This window comes from Peromyscus maniculatus, chromosome 21 (genome assembly GCF_049852395.1).
Source record: "Peromyscus maniculatus bairdii isolate BWxNUB_F1_BW_parent chromosome 21, HU_Pman_BW_mat_3.1, whole genome shotgun sequence".
Lineage (NCBI taxonomy): Eukaryota > Metazoa > Chordata > Mammalia > Rodentia > Cricetidae > Peromyscus > Peromyscus maniculatus.
In genome coordinates this window covers 26,840,813-26,861,739 of record NC_134872.1, presented here as the reverse complement: position 1 = coordinate 26,861,739, position 20,927 = coordinate 26,840,813, and the positions used below count along the sequence as shown (strand labels likewise).

The window sequence follows — 20,927 nt, the reverse complement described above, 5'->3', positions numbered from 1 at the left end:
GGCCGCACAGGTGTGCCGGGTGCCATGGAGACGGCGCCGCGCCAGCCCCCTCCTTCCCTGAGACCCGCGAGGCGCGGGGCGGGCGGCAGAGTCCGGGCGGACCGCAGCGCTGCTACGAGGGCGCTGCACCCCGAGCCCCAAGGGAGTGAGCGCCCCCTGCCCGCCTGCGAGCGACCCGGTGAAGTGGGGACCAGGGTAGGACGCCCAGACCCTCTGTGCCTCTCTGCCCCAGCCCATCCGCCCGAAGGTGCCCACCTCCACTGAAGAGTGTCCCGGAGCAGACAGCATGGAGGGTGAGTGTCACTAGGGTCGGGGGTTAGGGTGGGATAGGCTACTGACCCGGGGACAGTGGTTGGGGGGCGGGCAGGGAGAAGAGACCCCTGTACCTTGGCAGCCAGAGACTGACACTAATACTCGTGTGTGTGTGTGTGTGTGTGTGTGTGTGTGTGTGTGTGTGTGACAGACAGACAGACAAAGAGACAGACACACACACACACACACACACACACACACACACACACACACACATATACACACACACACACAAAGATGCAAAGACCCTGAGAGAGGGATAGAAACAGATCTGAGGGTGCCCCTGTGTTCCTGGGGTTGGGAGGGGGAAAGACTTGCGTATGTGTGTGTATGTGTGTGAGAGAGACAGAAAGACAAGAGACAGGGAAACAGAGACACCAAGAGAGAGAGAGACACAGAGATACAGAGAAGATGATGACAGAGTAATGTGTGGGTGCCTCTGTGTCCAGGGTATGTGTGTGTGACGGGGTGGGAGGCCACCCGTGTCTGTGGGTGCGTGTGCACGCCATCTCTAATCCCTAAACAGTGGCTCTTTTGTGACCAGGTGAGGATAGTTGAGGTACTACCTGTAGGGAACTGTCGCCGCCAACTTAGCTGGCCTGCTGGGCTCGGGAGAGGGATAGACTCCTAGAGGAGGTGGCCTCCATGATTCCCCTAGGAAAGGACCCAAACTCAGAGCCTAGGAGGAATAATAGCCCGGAAGCTTAGTGTGCTGGCTTCAGCCATATCAGGTGAGGGTCCAGCCCCCCATCTCCGTCCATGTGGACAAAGGGAGTTTATATTTAGATTAAGAAACTAGAGGGCTGAGGGCTGGTCCACTGACTTGCTGGGTGTTTCTGAGCTGGTGCCCAAGTCTTTCTGTACCAGTGTTTACCCAGCTGATGGATTGAAGAACTAACACGCAATAGGACTTCACAGGGGTGGGGGGTGGGGGGAGGTTGTGAGGAGAGATTGAGACAGGGTGCATTGAACATATTCATACCAGTAAGTGAAAGCTCTGGGGTTCCAGTGAGTAATTGCAAGGGTCACTACGGGGAATAAAAACGGAATTTTACAGGCAATCATGGGAGGTGCGCTGACAGCTTGCCAAGGAGCTGGGAAAAGATGCGGGAGGAGTGTGTAACCCGGGACGGAGCTGGAAGATCCCTAGAAGCTGTAAGAAGGATGGTTAGCAAAGTGCCGAAAACCCCAGAGCGCAGAAGCACAGACAGAGCAAAGAGTGCTGGAAAGAGGCCAGATCTGCTCAGGGCTGGGGGCTTTGGGGCTTCTGACTGAGCTGAATAGAAGAAAAGCCCCCGAGGGGTGTGGTGGACAGAAAGCATTGAGCCACCTGCAGCCAGAGAGCTCTCCCTTCAAAACCTGGACACATGGCATCCCAGGGACCCAGAGGCAGTTGCAGATAGGATCGTTGCTATAGAGGAAATTACAGCAAATGAAAGGGGAGGGGGGGAAAAGTCCCAAAGATAGGCACCTGCCCTGATTTTCAAAAGAGGTGGAAAGATAATCTCTGAAACCCGCTAAACTGCTCAAATGCAATGCTGGCCTCTTAGGATGCCAGAGGAAAATCACTGAACGCATAGTGAACATTTGAGAGACGAGAAAGCAAGAGCGTAGCTTCGGTTTTTTTTGCAGAGGAAGCCATTCTGCACACCTACAAAGTCTGCGTGTGTTCGCCTAGACATGATAAACTAAATAAATTAAGTCAAAGATAAGAGGCACCTGCAGTGACGTCATTAACGAAGGCACTTAGGGGCTGGGGGTGGGGCTCACTGGCACAAGAGGCTGTGAGTTCAGTCCCTAGCATGGGGAGTTGGGGAGACAGACTGTGCTTAGGATTGTGTTTGTTGGCATGGAAATGTGTCCATCATCTACTGTGGATTGATTATGCTGTGCGAGTTTATATTATAAAAACGTTAAACGGGTATTAAAAAGCAGAGTTTAGGGTGCATGTAGAATAATCCCTTTATGCAAAGTTACATAGTGTTATTACTGGATATCTCTATCTATCTATCTATCTATCTATCTATCTATCTATCTATATCTATCATTTATCTGTGAATGAAATTTGTATACAATGAGAGTCATTAGCATCTTCTTTGGATTCCCTGGTTTCCGAGGCATCCCCTAAGACAAGGATTTAGGAACAGGGAGTTTATTTGGGAGTGGCCTCAGGGAAGCAGAAGTGAGGCGTGGGGGGACAGCAGAAAGAAAAGGAGCTGGGGCAGAGGCCAGTTGGTAGATCTTGCTTGCCTAGCATGAAGGAAGCTCTGGGCTCTATCCTCCAACAACTCATGAGCTGGACTTGCTAGTAAATACCTGTAATCCCAGCATTTGGAAGGCAGAAGCTACATAGCAAGTTCAAGGCCAGCCTGGGCTAAATGAGAAGGGGCTCTAGCTGCTGCTTGCCCCTCTCTGCTGGTTGATGGTTATTCCACTCTGTAAGTTCTGGGTCGTTCCTGCTATGGCTTCAAAAAGCAAAGTAGAGAGACCCTAGGTGTAGACAGGATGGGGCACTGGAAATATGAGAACCCCATTGTCCCAGCTGACACCTCTGGGCTGAGGAGATATGGCGTAAAGCAATCAAACGCATTATCCCAGCAGGTGTATCCCAGGGTGTTCCCGTTCAGTGACGGTCCCTCTGTCTTCTGCGGTACTCGGGAACCATGCATGTCTTTAAGAACTAAAAACAGAGCAACAAGAACACTTTCAGAGCTGGGGCTGGGTCTCAGCAGTCAAGCACTACTTGCCTGTCCTGCCTCAGGCTCGAGGTTTGAGCTCCAGTTCAGCAAAACAAACACACATTTCCAGGGGGCGGGGGAGAAAATAATCTAGTGTTCATTAGGAGCTGGTGTAAGAGCAAATCACAGCAAATTTCCTGTCTTGGGAGGTAAACAGATGAATTATAGCAGTGTTGCATGAACTGAGGAGAAGTCTAGAGGGCTGTCAGCGAGGGGTGTCATTAAAGCCTTGATAGCAGTTTCTGGGTCCCCAAGCGGGGGGGGGGGGGGGGGGGGAGGCATGCTTTGCACATCTGTAGCTAGAAGCCCAAACAGCCATAAGGCTCGGGGAAATGGCTCAGTGGGTAAGGGGCTTATGGCACAAGCCGGAGCACTCGAGTTCAGACCCTCACTACCCACATAAAAGCTAATTGCAGAGGTATGTGCCTATAACCTCAGTGCCACAAGGAGGGAGGAAGAAGCAGATCCTGTGGGCTTGCTGGCCAGATTGGAAATGGCGAGCTCTGGGTTCAGTGCTAGACCTGTCTGAAAAAACGACGGTGGAAGCCAGGTGTGGTGGTGCATGCCTTTAATCGCAGCACTCAGGGGATGGAAACAAGCAGATCCTTATGGGGTCCTCGAGTTCCAGTCCAGCCTGATCTACATAGCAAGTCCCAAGCCTGCCAAGAGTACATCATGAAATTCTGTCTCAAAAAGAAAAGGAAATTGGTAGATAGAGGAAGATACCAAAGTTGAACTCTGGCCTCCCCGGGTCTGATTCCTGGCTAGACTGTAGAGAATTTTAAAAAATGTATTGTGTATGTGTGAACATCACAGCTGTATGCGGAGGTCAGAGGACAATAAGTCAGTTCTCATTTTCCTTTTTTTTTTCCCCCTCTGAGACAGGGTCTCTCTATGTAGCCCTGGCTGAACTAGAACTTGCTAGGTAAACCAGGCTGGCTTCAAACTCACAGAGATCTGCCTCTGTCCCCTCACCCCAAGTGCTTAGGATTAAAGGTGGGGATTGCCACACTCAGCTATCCCTGTTCACTTTGACCTGGCTTCTGGAGATCAACTCAGGTTGCCAGACCTGTACGCAACTGCCTTTCCCTGCTGAGCCAGCTTGCACGCCCCAGAGCTGGGAGGCTTGAGTAGCCGGATCACAACTATGACCTGGAGGGGACTCTGAGGCCTCAGAAGCTTCCCCCTAACCCCTGAAGACAGACACTACAATCTGCAGAGTACCAGCCTTGTTCCTGGTGCTGCTGGTGCAAGATGAAGGCTGAGTTGGAAGAGAAACTGTATCCCACCCTGACTCGGCAGATGCGGTGGCTTTCTCCTAGGAGCCCCTGGCAGCCTTCACGGCTAGCCTGAGTGAGTTGAGGCACTAAGCATGTAGCATCCATGAGGCCTTGGGTTCAGTCCCTAGCACTGAATAAAACTGGGCTTCATGGCACACACCTGCAAGCCCAGCTCTCAAAGCAGAAAGGTCAGAAGTTCAAGGTCATTCTTGGCTATATACAGAATATATTTGAGGCCAGCTTGGGCCACATGAGACTGTCAGAGAGAGACTGAGAGACAGAATATATTTCTGCCCAGCCAGGTATGTTGGCTCCAAAACAAACAAACAAATGACTCCAAAAGGTCCTGGCTGAGAGCCTGGAGGGTCCCGGGGAAGCAGCTGATCAGTGCTGAGTGCGGGAACATGGTTAGTTTCTACCAGTTCTACTTAAAGGACACGAACATGAAAGACACAAGCTCGGCCTCGGCAAAGCCTTTTGCTGCTCTCATTAGCAACGGGAAATTGTGTTGAGAGTGATGCTCTTTCAGATTTCAGGGTTGACTTCTTTTGAAATGCAAATGTCTCAGAGACTCGGCCTAGAGAACTGTCCTGAGCCATTTCCTCATCCAGGGAACAAGTTTATCAAAGTATTTTTTTAAAAATATTTATTTTGGGTTTTCATGAGACAGGATTTTTCTGCGTAGACCATGGCTGTCCTGGAACTCATTCTGTAGACCAGGCTGGCTTCGAACTCCACCTGCCTCTGCCTCCCAAGGATTGAGACTAAAGGCATGCACCACCACTAGCCCTGCTGGGTTTTTTTGTTTTGTTTTGTTTTTTTAATTAAAAAAATTATGTATGTCTCTGTGTGGCTATGTACATATGAGGGCAGATTACCAACCGCCCGCCCCACGCCAAAAGAGGGTGGTGTCAGATCCCCCCCCCTCCGCGCAGCTGCAGCTCCAGGCAGTTAGTTGTAAGCCCCACCCCTAACCCCAGGTAGGTGCTGGGAGCCCGACTCAGTTTCTCACTCTGCTGCCTGCTGCTGAGGCGGCTCTCCAGCTCCATCAAAGTCTTTCCTAAACAAGCCCCTGCTGAGAAGCGAGAGACAAGAAACCCACTGGGGACCGGGACACAGAAGCTCTGGCTGACATGTGGTAAGGAAGTGTTAGGGAAGAATGGATCCCAAAGAGCTAGGTTTTCCTTCATTGCTTCTTAGCTGAGCCCAGAGTGGCTCCGGCTCTGCCTCTGACCACTGTATCTTCCTGCTTCAGGCAGCGCTGTCTTTGTTTTGTGAGGAGGTCTCCTGTCACCCCCGGCTGCCCTTAAATTCACTATGTAGCTGAGGGTGACCTTGAACTCTGGATCCTCCTGCCTTTACCTTCCCCAGGGATGAGGTCACAGGTATGCACCACCACACCTGCCTTGAGTGATGTTTTACATGATCCTTGTGGGGTTCATGATGTCCAGGCCCTCTCCTAATTACTCAAAGAGCCCTAATGGGACACTTGAGGGCTTTAGAGGTGGCCTAATGGGCTCAAAGAGGATGAGGCACTATGGGAGATGGTAGCTAGAGTTTTCCTGGCTGGCCCACGGTCAGGATAAATCTCTCACACCCTCCAGTCCTGCAGCTGCTCAGACCCAACCAAGTAAACACACAGAGACTTATATTACTTATGTTTATAAGTAATGTATGTATGGCCGTGGCAGGCTTCTTGCTAACTATTCTTATATTTTAAATCAACCCATTTCTATTAATCTATAAGTTGGCTCGTGGCTTACCGGTATATTAACATCTTCTCATGGTGGTGGCTGGCAGAGTCTCTCTGCCTCAGCCTTCCTGTTCCCAGAATTCTCTTCTCTGCTTGTCCTCCTATACTTCCTGCCTGGCTACTGACCAATCACCATTTTATTTATACAGAGCGATATCCACAGCAGGAGATGACAGAGGGGGGGGGGCTCAGACTTGAAGCATGTCCCCCATGAATCCTGAGGTCAAGTAGGGGCAGAATCCCTGTACTGTTCTGCCCTGTGCTCTGTGAACAAGTCTCCTTGTCTTTGAGCTTTGATTTTTCTGTGAAATGAAAAAAATTCTTCCCTGGTCAGAGGTAGTTGGATAGTGCATAAGACACATGTTTAAAGCTGGCAAGGTGAGGCACACCTCTAATCCCAGCACTTGGAATGTGGAGGTAGGAAGACCAAGAGCAGCCTAGGCTGCATGAGACCACCCCTTCCCTTTTTGAAAGGGCCAATAACCATGAAAAGAACAGAAAGCAGAGCCGTGTAGGGCAGCTAAAGCAGTGCTTGGAGGAAAATTCATTACCCTCAGAACGAGGAACCATTCATTCACCATCTCTGTGTTCTAGGCTAGATAGTGGTGGCCTTTGAAGCTGAGTGAGGCTTGGCAGCTGCCTCTAAGATGTGTCCAGTGTAGAGGAAGGAAAGAATCTTCTATATGTAGCGGCACTAGGAAGTGGAATAAGGTGAACAGTGTGGTATTGAGGGATTGAGCAGGCTGACCCGGAAGAAGTAGCCATCACAGAGCATGGACAGGAAACTACAGATACACAGGAAACTGTAGACAGACAGGAAACTACAGAACATGTTCAGCCTGGCCCAGAGCAAGCCGAAGGATGGAATCTCTGTCCCCTTTAAGTCTGTTCCACCTCTGCTTACCTTTTTAAAAAGGTTTTCTTTTCTTTTTTTAAATTTTATGTGAGTATCTGCATGCATATTATACTGTGTGTGCCTGGTGCCCATGGAAGCCAGAAGCAGGCAACAAATGTCTTAGAACTGGAGTAACAGGTGGTTGTGAACCAGTATGTGGGTGCTGAGAACCAAACCTAGATCCTCACCAAGAGCAGCAAGTGCTCTTAACTACTGAGACACCCGTCTTTCTAAAGTTTGGAATCCCTTTCAAGGGGCTGGGGGGATGTGCTTAATATGTGAGATGAGAGCGATTCCGTTTCCAGGAGAAGTAAAGGACGTGAAGGGAGGTGTTTCTGAACACGGGTGTTGATGGTGAAACAGCAAACACACACCAGAGAGTTGCTGGGGGGAAAAATGAGAAATGGAAAGGCCCTGTGTAAGCCGGGCAGTGGTGGCGCACGCCTTTAATCCCAGCACTCAGGAGGCAGGGGCAGGCGGATCTCTGTGAGTTCGAGGCCAGCCTGGCCTACAGGGTGAGATCCAGGACAGCTAGGGCTACACACACACACACACACACACACACACACACACACACACACACAAAAGAGAGGGAGACAGAGACACACAGAGAGAGGGAGAGAGAGGAAGAAAGAAAGAAAGAAAGAAAGAAAGAAAGAAAGAAAGAAAGAAAGAAAGAAAGAAAGAAAGAAAGAAAGAAAGAAAGAAAGAAAGAAAGAAAGAAAGAAAGAAAGAAACGGCCTGGTTTTTAGCCAGAGAAGCAGCAGCTGAGAGAGAACTAACTGCCTGATGGCTCTTTCAAAGCCCATTTCAGATGGAGCAAGTTCCTTATTCACTTCGGCCACTAGATGGGGCCTGGGCTCACTCAGGGAAGCTGGGCTCACTCACTGGAGGGGGCAGGTGCCCTGGAATGGTAGTGGCTTTGCTATGGGGAAGGGCATGATCTGGGGGCCTCGGGACTCGAAGGCACTTAAGGACCGTTTGTTTACAAGGCCTTGTTACACCTGCTGTATCTAGGGACCGGGCTTGGGGCAGGCATGGCTGAATCACACCCATCTTGGGTGGTTTGTCTTTTCCCTCCACCAGGATGGATGTGTCTTCATCTTCAACAGGAGTTGGTCAGCTGGAGGGGGCGGGGCCTGACCTCTCCAGGTGGTTGATGGGGTCTAACTACATACAGCAGGCCTGGTCCAACAAGGAGATAAAAGGGCTTGCTTAGGGGCTAAAGAGGTGGCTCAGTGTAAGAGCATTGGCTGCTCTGGCTTACGATCATCCACAACGGTGGGGGGAGGGTGCCCTCTTCTGGCCTCCGAAGGCACCAGGCACTCAAGTGGTGCGCAGACACACAGGCACACACATTTCGTATGGTCATCTGTTCGGGTTTGTCAACGCCAAGGATTTCCGAAGGCTCACTTGTTTTTACTTACTGCCTTAGTTAGGGCTCCGGTTGCTGTGAAGAGACACCATAATTATGGCAACTCCTATAAAGGAAAATGTTTCATTGGGTCTGGCTTACAGTTTCAGAGGTTTAGTCCATTATCATCATGGCAGGACCTGGCAGCATGCGGGCAGACATGGTGCTGGAGAAGGAGCTGAGAGTCCTACATCTTGATCTGTAGGTAACAGGAAGTGAACCTTCACACTGTGCATGGCTTGAGCATATATGAGACCTTAAAGCCCGTGCCCACAGTGACACACTTCATCCAACAAGGCCACACCTCCTAAAAGTGCCACTCCCTATGGGCCAAGCATTCAAACACATGAGTCTATTGGGGGGCATACCTATTCAAACTACCACATTCCACTCTCTGGCCCCCATATGCTTGTAGCCATAACATAATACAAAATGCATTTAGTTTAACTTCTAAAGTCCCCATAGTTTATCACAGTCTCAACAATGTTTAAAAGTCCAAAGTTCAAAGTTTTTTCTGAGATTCATGCAATGTCTTAACTGTAATCACCTATAAAATAAAAAAAAAATCACATATTTCCAACATATAATGGCATGGGATATACATTATTGTTGCAAAAATAGGGAAAGGAACATAGTGAGGAAATACTGGACCAAAGCAAGACCAAAAACTAGCTGGGAAAACTCCAAACTCCGCATCTCCATGTCTGATGTCAAAATGCTCTTTGTATTTCCAATTCAGCTTGTTGACTGCAACACACTTCTTTCTCTTGGGCTGGTTCCACTCCCTGTTAGCAGCTTTCCTCGGCAGATATCCCATGACTCTGGCATCTCCAACATCTTGGGGTCTCCAAGGCAATTCAGGCTTCACCTTCATAGCCTCAAGCAATGGCCTGTCTGCGCCTCCATGCAGGGATACCCCTGCCACATGCCTGTCCTCAGTGGCTTTCCCTAGTCTCAGAGGGAGACTCCATAACCCCTTTCTTGTATCCTTGACTCTAAAGCCAGAACCATGTGGCCAAAGCTGCCAAGTTCTGCTGCTTGCTAGGGCTGAAACATGGTCCCCTTGTTCAATTACATCTTCACCAGCTTTCGGGTTACCATGGTTTCCTTCACTGTCTAAGCTTGGCTGTCCTGGAACTTGCTCTGTAGACCAGGCTGGCCTCAAACTCAGACATCTGCTGGCCTCTGCCTTCTGAGTACTGGGGTTAAAGGTGTGCCACCACACCTGGACCTAAGATATTCTTTAATTCCTTTTCACAAGTTTGAAGCTTAGAGCTGGGTGGGGTCTTGCCCTGAGGTCACCACTCCCTTTATCCCATTTCTTTTTTTCTTTTTTTTTTTTTTTTTTTTTTTTGGTTTTTTGAGACAGGGTTTCTCTGTGTAGCTTTGCGCCTTTCCTGGGACTCACTTGGTAGCCCAGGCTGGCCTCGAACTCACAGAGATCCTCCTGGCTCTGCCTCCCGAGTGCTGGGATTAAAGGCGTGCACCACCACCGCCCGGCCCTTTATCCCATTTCTTAATCTGTTCATCTCCTTGAACACAGGACTTACCTCCACTCTACCGCCTGGTGCCCCTTCCCTTCTCAAATTGTATGTTTTGTATTTTCCCTTCCCCAGTTTATTCCTTTTCATTATAAATCTTCATTAGAGTTAACACTAATAACCATATGACAGAGTCTATACTAGGCTGTTTTGAGAATTCCTTTGCCAATGCAATTAATCCAAAACTCTTCACTTTAGCCTCAGGCAGACTTTTTGGACAAGGGTAAAAAGTAGCCACATTCTTCACCAAAATATCACACGAATGATCTCTAGGCAACATAATAAAATTCTTCTCTGAAACCTCTTGAGCCAGGCTGCCACAGTTTTTCACTCTCAGAACCACTGTCTTCCATGCTCCTACCAGTATGGCCCGTTAAGCAGCACTTAAAGCGTTCTACTGCTTTCCTAAGCCACAGTCCCAAAGTCTGTACTACTCCAAACAAAATCATGGTCAGGCCTATCATATCAGTCCCTGGTAGTAACTTCCGTCTTAGTTAGGGTTTCTGTTGCTGTGAAGAGACACCACAACCAAGGCAACTCTTATCAAGGAAAACTTTTAATCGGGGCTGGCTTACAGTACAGAGGTTTAGTCCATTATCATCATGGTGGCATGCAGGCAGACACGGTGCTGGAGAAGGAGCTGAGAGTTCTACCGCTTGATCCTTAGGGAGCAGAAGAAGCAACTGTGAACCACGCTGGGTATAGCTTAAGCATAGGAGACCCCAAAACCCACCCCCGTAGTGGCACACTTCCTCCAACAAGGCCACACCTACTCAACAAGGCCACACCTCCTCATAGTGCCACTCCCTATGGGCCAAGCATTCAAACCCCGCAGAGGCCCAGGATGATCAACTTAAGTCCCCTTCTATTAACCAAGATGCCGAGGTGGCAAGCAACAGATGCTGGTGCCAACTCGACCAACCAGAAACTACTAGGAAGGGGGTTGAATGGTCATCCAGTGGACAGGAAAGCTGCGTTACTAGGACCCACAATCAGATCCAAAGCAAACGAACTCTCATTGGCTGTCATTTGTCTGGGCATGGGTGCAGACTTCTGATTGGCAGTCCCCCCAAATGCTGCATGCAGGAAGAAGGGCTGGAGCCTCAAGGGAAAACTCACCGTGCTCCAGGAAGCGGAGTAGAGTGGTCGGCACCCTCCCGTGCTCACTGTTCCCCTGAAAGTGTGTGTTCTGTTTAGAGAGGATCCAACACATTCAAAGACCATAATTGCCTTCTGGACAGGAATCATTTCATGCCAGAACAAGAGAAAGCCTTTGCAGAAGTGCATCAAAGTACATCAAAGACTTTGGGGACACCCACCCCTCCAAGTGTTAAAGCCTCACTAAAGCTTGGTGCTTGAGGGCAGAAATGGCACAAGTCAGTGGCTCTCAAATCACAAGGGACTCATCAGAGGAGCTTTTAAAGAAAGTATTCCCAAATGCCACCTCCAGACCCAAGGGGCGGTGGGGTGGTATAGAGAAATGCCTCCTTAAAATCAAGGTGATTGTGGTGTGAGTTGGAGAGTCAAGGACATCGTCCGTATTTTATCCCAAGTTTCCATTTCCCTGTGATCAGAAGAGTCAAAATCAAGGGTTAGAATGAAGGAAACCAAAAAATCGTCTGAAGAAACGCCACCCCCCAATGGACAAATACTGTCATTCAAAAAAAAAAATCATCTGCATTTCTCATACACACATTTTATATGGGATTAAAATAGTGCATGTTGGCCGGGCGGTGGTGGCGCACGCCTTTAATCCCAGCACTCGGGAGGCAGAGCCAGGCGGATCTCTGTGAGTTCGAGGCCAGCCTGGGCTACCAAGTGAGCTCCAAGAAAGGCGCAAAGCTACACAGAGAAACCCTGTCTCGAAAAACCAAAAAAAAAAAAAAAAAAATAGTGAATGTTTATACTGTTTTGTGACCACTACAACTCGAGGTCAATATTTTCCCCATGCCACCAGACCTCTTTCTAAACACCATGATAACCCCCTCTTCCCGAAGTGGAGTGGCAGGTCTGGGAACCAGTCACTGGTTGAGGCTGGTGCCCCGCCCCTGCTGTGAGCAACCGCACTCCAACCTCTCCACGGAGCCCCGCTGTCTTTGCCAATCTGACTGATGAAAAGGTTACACTGAGTTCTCTTTTAAAGGGCATCTCTCACGTTGCCAATGAGTTTGAACTTTTTGTTTCAAGTGGTTATTCACCATCTGTGTGCTCCGTGCCTTTGGCAGCCCCTAGTGTGGCTGGCGTTCCTCAGGGGTTCCGGTGCCAGGGTTCACCAATAGGCCCCCAGAAGTGATATTGAATGAATCTGGGGCTGAACTCCCTTGTGTTACCAGGACAAACCGGAAGGTAGCGCCAATGCTGGTTAAGAAGGCTCTGAACTCTGGGGCACACCTAGCCTGGGTCTGGGCTGGGCTCCTTCTTTGGACTTTGCTTCTTGTTCACAGGTCTTTTGCTGCTACTTGGCTGCCATCAGGGGACCCGGAATCAAGTGAACTTGACCTCTGACCTCTATCTAGTGTAGTAAAAGGGATCCGGTTCCTAGAAGTAACATGATCTACCCTAGGCCGTGGCCAGGAAATGCTTTCATTTTTTTTTTTTTTGTTTGTTTGCTTGTTTTGTTTTGACAGTGCTGGGGATTGAACCCAGGCCCTGTACATGATAAGCAAGTACTCTACCATCGAACCATACCCCCATCTAATGCTTTAAAATTTCAAAGAGATGGCTGGTACCCAGTGATACAGCACCTGCCTAGCAAGCATGAGGCCCCAGGTTCAATTCTCAGCGCTGCAAAACAGCAAATAAAAATAAGGACTGGGGAGATGGCAACAGGTAAAGTGCTTTCTACAAGCATTTGGGGGACCTGAGGCACACCCACCCCCCAGAACCCACATGAAAAAGCCAGGGGCTGTGGTATGCACCTGTTACCATCTCAGTGCTGGGGAGCCAAAGACAGGAGGATCCCAGGGCTTGCCGGGCAGCCAGTCTAGCCAAATTGGCAAGCTCCAGGTTCAGCGAGAGTAGATAGTAGTTGATGAAGACACCTGGCATTGACCTCTGGCCTGCAAACTCACATACGTATATATGTAAGTGTGTGCACACACACATGTGAACACATACACGCAAAAACTAAAAATAACAAAGAACAGAGAGGAAGGCTGGAGAGATGGCTCAGTGGTTCAGAGCACTTGATGCTCTGGCAAAGGACCCTGGTTCAGTTCCCAACACCTACAAGGTGGATCACAACCATCTGCAACTCCAGCTCTATGGGACCTGGCACCCTCCTCTGGCCTCCTCAGGCACCAGGCACATACTTGGTATACATAAATACATGCAGGCAAAACACTCTTACACACAAAATAAAAACTAATTTTTTCTTGGGATGAAAAATAAATAAGTAAAACAGATTGTTGTACTGCCCACCCCTCCCCGCCCGCACCAGGTTTTCTGGTTCTCTGGGTCAGGGATAAGGCTTGAGACTCTGAGGAGTTCCATGTGATGCGGGTAGTTAACAACCTCACTTTGAGAGACTGTGCTCTGACCGCTTTAGTCCAGCTTTTTCTGGTACAGGTGTGGCCTCCTAAGCTCATCAGGATACCCTAGAGGCAGCCATCATTACATCCTGAGGCTTCTGGGAAACTCATCCAATTGGGGAATGTAATTGGGTTCAGCAGATGAAAAGTTCACAGGATGTAATCGTAAGGGCAGCTGCCAGGGCCCAGAAAGGCTGAGTGGAGAGTGTTAATGAGGTTCTGGCTGCTGGCATGGGGCTCAGACTGGTGGAGGTGTGAGGGCTCTGGGTCAGAGGAAATAGACAGGAATAGGAGGTTTTCTTCTGGGATTATTCAGTGCTGGGAGCCGGGCTAAGTCTTGGGATGGATGCCCAGGTGTTTAGACATTAGAGATGGGCAAGGTCACTCCAAGACACTTCAAAGGGACAGACTAGATAATGAGCTCATTTGAGGGCTGAGCAAAGTGAGTAAAGGAAGCAGGCTAGGATCCAGCCTGAAACGTTTCTGGCAATTTCCTCTACCTATTTATTCACTCTATTATTACTGGTTGTTTATCGAACAATTTACTATATGACCAGGCGCTGACAAGATTGAGACAGTTCCCAACCAGACAGGGCAGCACGTGCCAGTCCAGGAGATAACTCTTAAACACATGGGGTGGGGAGTACGGGGGAAGACAGTGAACCTTAATAAATCATGGGCAGATTCACAAACGGGACCCAAACGAGGGGTACGACCGGGGCGCCTGTTTTAAATGGAGCCATCAGGTCCAGCTTCTCCAGGCAGACATCAGAGTTGAGATGGGGAGGAGGAGAAGACCAAAGGCCCTGGGGTCGGAAAACGCAAGAGGATGTGCAAGTGTCCCGAACTTCATGGGTACAGGAGAAGTGGAGCTATTCAAGTCCGTGGAGAGGTCAGCAGGGGTCAGAGCCTGCTGGGCATTGAAGGCTGAGTTAAGGAGAGAGGGGCCTAGTGGTGCAGGCATGGCATGTGGGAGCAGGAAGACCCAGAGTTCAAGGCTAAGGGCTAGAGAGATAGACGGCTCAGTGGTTAAGAGCACTTACTAGCCGGGCAGTGGTGGCGGCGCACGCCTTTCATCCCAGCACTCAGGAGGCAGAGGCAGGCGGATCTCTGTGAGTTCAAGGCCAGCCTGGTCTACAGAGTGAGATCCAGGACAGCCAGGGCTACACAGGGAAGCCCCGGAGAAAGAGAGAGAAAGAGAGAGAGTGGAGAGGAAGGGAGAGAGAGAGGGAGAGAGAGAGAGAGAGAGAGAGAGAGAGAGAGAGAGAGAGAGAGAGAGAGAGCTCACTTACTGCTCTTGCAGAAGACGCATGTTAGATGCCCAGCACCCACGTGGCAGCTCCCAACCATCTGTAATTGACACCTTCTTCTGGCATCAGGCCAACTGTATGCATATGCTACACAGACATAAATGCAGTCAAAACACTCACATACATAAGACAAAAATAACAAATAAATCTTAAACAAACAAGCCACTTCAAGGCCGGTCTCAGCTACATGGTGAGTCCATGGTCATCGTGGGTGTTTAAAAAGGGATCAGGTGAGGCCGCCAGGCTCCCCAGACACACCTTGGCATCACTGCTTTAGCTTTAACTGCAGATTACAAGAACTCCAGAGCACAAAGAGAGTGGAGCGTAAGAAAAAATACCATGTGGGGGCAGTCCGCGCCCTCCAGCCCTCAGGAAACCCCACAGACAAGCCACATGATCTTCAGCACAAATGAGCTGTGGGGACTGGTGGTTGGTGAAGAGACAGCGAAACCTGTGACCCGAGAGGCTGAGGAGTGACATCACCTAAGTGTGGTAGAAGAAGGGGGAGTCGTTTTTTTTTTTTTTAATTTAAACTTTTACTTATTATGTGTATGTGTGATGTGTGCGTGCGTGCGCACGCACAGGTTAGGGGGACACACATACATACTTCGGCATGTCAATGGAGGTCAGAGGACACTGTGTGGGAGTCGGTTCTCTTCTCCAGGTGGGTTCCAGGGGTCAAACTCAGGTCATCAGGCTTGACAGCGGGCACCTTACCTGTTGGGCCGTCTCCATGGCCCGGTTTGGTTTGGTTTTGTGGAAAGGATTCAGGTCGTCCAGGCTGGCCTCAAACTCAACAGGTAGCCAAGGATGACCTTGAACCTGTCATCCTGCCCCTGGAGGTCTAGATTTATGGGTGGACCACACCTGGCTTGTGTGCTGCTGGGGACGGGACCTGGGCTTTGTGGATGTCCGTCAAGTGCTCTCTCTACTCACTGAGCTCCCTGTCCAGCTCCTGGATCTCCAGTTTAAAAAAAACTAGATGTCTTCTTTTTTTTTTTAGATACAAAACTATTTTTCAGTGAAAAGAAATGTTGGCTGATACTTGCTTCAGAATAAGTGAAGAAGAGAGTCAGTGGTTGTTGAAGGTGGACAGTATTCACATGGGAGTCCTTTTTACCATTCCGTCCCTAATGGTTCATTAAACTTTATACTCTCATGTATATTCCCCGAAGAGTCTCTTATGTATATGTCTGATGTGTTTATATAACAGTAAAGGTGTTTGAGTGCCATCAGAGTGCTTGAAAGTGTGGGAACGTGCCGTCCCCTCTCAGTTCTTTCCCCGTCAGCAGACCCTCACCCCGCCACATCCTCCTACAGTCCCCACTGGCCCCTGCAGTCCTGATGGTGCCAGCTCAGTAGCCTGCTGCTCCCAGCTGTCTCCAGCCCCCAGGTGCCCCTCCTCCCCGGCCCTCCTGTGTGCCTCCTAGCCAGTGGCTGAGCTCTGGGCTCCACGGAAAGATCCCTCAGAGACACCTCATCCTCCAGAATGGGCCCCATTCCATCCCAGAGGAAGACACGATGAACATTTTTGAGACAACACCATGACTCACCACAACTAATGACTTCCCAGAAGAGCTGTGGTTGGACACTGGGCTGCTCCCTCCAAAGCAGGACTAGAAAAACATATACCCAGCCTGCTTCTGATGAGAAACACGTGGCACAGGGCACCTCCATGCATGCTTGACTCCAGGGCTGGCAAGAGCAGGATGCTATAGCTGTCTGCTATGGCAGGGTCGTTGGTGCGAAGAGAAAGAACAGGTTGCTGCTCTTGCCCCGGAAGAGGAGTGTCTTGGTCCATTTTTCTATTGCTCTACCAAAATATTTAAGATTGAGTACTTTATAAAGAATAGAAGTTAGTTTAGCTCATGGTTCTGGAAGCTGAGAAGTCCACAAGCATGGCTTATCTGGTCAGGCAGGACCCTTACCTTGCATGCTAACGCCGTGAGGGCCTTGCATGGCAAACTAGAGCAAGCATAGGACTGGAGAGAGGCCCCAGCCATTAAGAGCACTTGCTGCTCTTGCAGAGGATGGGAGTTCAGTTCCCAGCACCCATGTCAGGCAGCTCACACATAACTCAGGAGATCTGGTGCCCTCTTCTGGCCTTCAAGGGTACACACACACACACACACACACACACACACACACACACACACACAGAGTCCATTTAAAAATATAGAGCAAGCACACTATCTCAGGACTCTTCTCATCTTGTGAAACCATCAATGATGTCACAAGGGCCCCGCCCTATAACCTCATGTAATTCTGACTCGCTCTCAAAAGCCCCACTTCCAAAGACCACCGACCCATGATTTGGGGGAATTAAAGTATCTAGACATGAGGGTACACTGAAAGCACCATCAGGAGTGGTCCCACAGGACAAGAGCTGTGTCTTCTGGCAGCACTGGGCCAGGCCGGAAGGAAGCCAGGAAACAAATCCTGACTCTTCTCTTGCCTTCCCACCTCCGTCCGGGCCTCCCATTGGCTGAGTCTAACCAGAAGCTGGTGGAATGGGGTTCTTTCGGAGTTAGACTCATGGACCTGGGGATAGTGTGTACTTGCCTAACATGCCCAGTATTTGCTCAGTCGATAGTGTGCTTGCTTAACATGTACTAAGCCCTTGGTTCTCTCATATAAACTACACACGTAGTCTCAGCACTCAGGAGGTAGAGGCAGGAGCATGAGAAGTTCAAGATCATCCTTGGCTACATGGTGAGTTCAGGGCTAGCCTGATATGTAAGACCTTGTCACCCTACACACGAAGAGAGGTCTTCTGAGGCCCCAAAGATGAAGTGAAGGCAAGTGGAAGGCATCGATGGAGAGTGACCAGCATGGTTGGAGAATGAGTCTTGGCCAGTGTGGGTGGGAGTTGGGGATAATTGGAAGGCTTTGATCAGCGGCTCGAGGATGGCTCAATGATCAAGAGCACTTGTTACTCTTACAGAGAATCTAGTCTGGTTCCTAGTACCCACACTGTGACTCACAACCATCCTCATCTGATGCCTTCTAACTTCCACAGACACCAGGTACACAGACGGTGCACGTACATGTGTGCAGGCAAAACACTCATAAAATAAATCTAAAAGTTAAAAAAATAATAAAATCCTTGATCTGTGTGTCCATTTGTCCTTGGAATAGTGAGGACAGTAATGAGTAGGCTTAGGATCTGGCACACGGGACACAAAGAAACGTGGACTTTTCCTTTCTTTTCTTTGAAGGTCTCATTTGGCTGAGATCAGTCTCAAACCCTCTAGGTAGACGAGGGTGACCTTGAACTTCTGATCCTCTGGCCACCACCTCCCAAATGCTTGAATTAAAGGCATGGTGCCCCTACACCCACTTTATGTGGGACTGGGGGGATCAACCCACGGCTTCCTGCGTGTGAGGCGAGCACTCTGAGTTACGTCCCCATCCAAGGGTCGCCTTTCAGGGGTGAAGTCAGCCATCCCTTCTTGGCGTAGGTCCTGACTCTTGTTTTCCGGTCCTAGACGAGCCCGCCCAGCCTCCCAATGGCAGCTGGCCCTTGAGTCAGAACGGGAGTGACGCCGAGGCGACCCTGACCGTCAACCTCACCTTCTCCTCCTACTACCAACACTCCTCCCCAGTGGCAGCCATGTTCATTGCGGCCTATGTGCTCATCTTCCTCCTCTGCATGGTGGGCAACACCCTCGTCTGCTTCATCGTGCTCAAGAACCGGCACATGCGCACCGTCACCAACATGTTCATCCTCAACCTGGCTGTCAGCGACCTGCTGGTGGGCATTTTCTGCATGCCCACCACCCTCGTGGACAACCTCATCACTGGTAAGTATGACCGAGGGGTAGCAGGAAGGCCCTCCCCTTTCCCTTCCACTCTCTGGCTGAAGGCTGAAGCGGAAGCTGGGAAGATGGGGGTCACCAGGCTGGCCTGTTGGCCAAAGGGCCATGTCTCAGACTCTGATAGAGTTGTGGATAAGGGACCAGCCTAGGAATAACAGGTCTAATAGGTTAATCATCTTCTTTGTGCCAGGCATGATGCTACATATGGTTTGTGCCTTATCTTAATTAATCCCCATAGTAATCCAACCAAGCATGCTTTGTTATTATCCTCATTTTTACGGATGAGGAAATGTGCCCTGAGCAGTTAAGGGACGGGTCTGAAATTACATAGCGTGTCAGTGTTGAGGCCAATGTTCTCACACCCCTCTGTCTAATCAGATCCCCTTTGGCCCTTGGAGAGAGCTCTCGTGGGCAGAACTAGAGGTGGGAGGAGGAGAAGGTGGGCGACTTTCTTCCACAGGAAGACCTGGAAATCCACTCCTTTCACCCACTCTCCCACAGAAGATAGTTCTGTCCTGTAGTTAATGAACTCCCAGTGGCTGGGGATGTCCGAGTAGGGACTGGCTGGCCACTGAGCAGGGACTGCGTAGGAGGTCTTTAAATCGAACTAGACCATCCGCCTCTACATCCCCACAGTGTCCAAATGTCACACACTCTTCTCCGGTGATCTGCCTTTCTTGACTTAATATCAGAGTTTTTGAGGCTCCAGGCAGGGAGTGACCAGCTTCCCAAGCTGTGGAGCCCCCTAGAGGTCTGCGTGGGAAGATTATCCAGCCCGGAGTTCCCAGAGGCTCCTACTTGGTCTGCATTCCCTCCTTATAGTGGCTTTATTGACTCAGCTCCAGGGAGGGGAAGCCTGAGTTTTTCAGGTTCCTGGACCCTAAAGGGAACTCATGGAGACCCTTCTGGCTGTGTGCCTGGTGGAGACTTTACTCACTGTGGAGTCCCCTATCCCTGCAGAGATGCCAAACACAAACTATATCCTTTTTCCAGCACCCACGGACAGTCTAGCCCACTCTAGTCCACCAGTCTCAAAAGGGTATGCACTGTGTGATTACTTATATGACATTTTCGAAAGTCAAACTGTATTTTCTGTCTCTAGAGAAAGCAAATCGACAGAATCAGGGAATGGGGGTGGGGGGTCCAATGATAAAGCAATGAGTGGGAGCTTCCTGGGGTAATACACGACGTCCATATCTTGAATGTGATGGGCTGCATGACTGCATGTGTTCATCAAGCTTGTGGACCTGTATGCCCAAAACAGTGGGTTTTGTGGTCGGTTGAAAATAATGGCAATGGCCGGGCGGTGGTGGTGGTGGTGGTGGTGGTGGCGGCGGCGGCGGCGGCGGCGGCGGCGGCGGCGGCGGTGGCGGCGGCGGCGCACGCCTTTAATCCCTGCACTTGGGAGGCAGAGGCAGGTGGATCTCTGTGAGTTCAAGGCCAGCCTGGTCCACAAAGCAAGTTCCAGGAAAGGGGCAAAGCTACACAGAGAAACCCTGTCTCAAAAAACAAAACAAAACAAAAAGAAGAAGAAAATAATGGCGATGTAAAACATGCTCGTATTTATAGTCCATTTCCGAGTGTGGACAAACATGATGGGCCAGCAAGATGGCTGAGCAGGGAGAGTGCTTCTTGTCATGTTGGACACCCAAGCTTCATCCCTGAGACCCGTGTGGTGGAAGGAATGAATCTATTGCAAGTTGTCCTCTGACTTCCATACGTGAACTGTACACACACACACACAGACACACACACACACACACACACACACAACCACGGAGGAGAGATGGCTGAGTGGTAAAGAGTATGTGTGGCTCTCCAGAGGACCTGAGTTGAGTTCTTAGCACCCATATTGGTTAGCTTACAACTGTCTGTAACTCCAGCTCCAGGAGATCTAACACCTCTGCCCTCCACATGTACCTGCACTCATGTACACACAACTAAACACAGATACACACATATGCAGATAAATAAAAATAAGACAATTTTTTTTTCAAAAGCCATGAAAAAAAATGGCAATATTGGTGGCTTCTCTGAAGAACTCTGAGTCCAGAGGTGCCTTTAAATGTGAGTGTTTTGCCTAGTCTAGAAGTTTTTATTTTATTAAAAAATTACATTGTTTTATGTGTATGGAGTTTTGCTTGCATGTATATATGTGCATCCCATGTGTTCCTCATGCCTGCAAAGGCTGGAAGAAGGTATCAGATCTCCTTGAACTAGAGTGACAGATGGTTCTGAGCCACCATGTAGGGGCTGAACACAGGTCCGCCAGATCAACGAGTGCTCCTCACCACGGAGCCATCTCTCCAGCCCCTTGAGACAGTTTCAGACCTAAA

At 49.8% G+C, this 20,927-nt stretch overlaps 1 protein-coding gene across 1 annotated transcript in view; it reads left to right on the top strand.

The window, feature by feature from the left end:
* Positions 1-20,927, top strand: part of Npffr1 (neuropeptide FF receptor 1) — a 42,507-nt gene that overhangs the window by 594 nt on the left and 20,986 nt on the right. The window contains exons 1-2 of the mRNA XM_006972708.3: positions 1-293; positions 18,262-18,576. The exon at positions 1-293 is cut by the window's left edge and continues 594 nt beyond it. Of these exons, the coding sequence (XP_006972770.1) occupies positions 287-293; positions 18,262-18,576 (322 nt within the window). The 5' untranslated portion in view covers positions 1-286. The remainder of the gene's footprint in view (positions 294-18,261; positions 18,577-20,927) is intronic.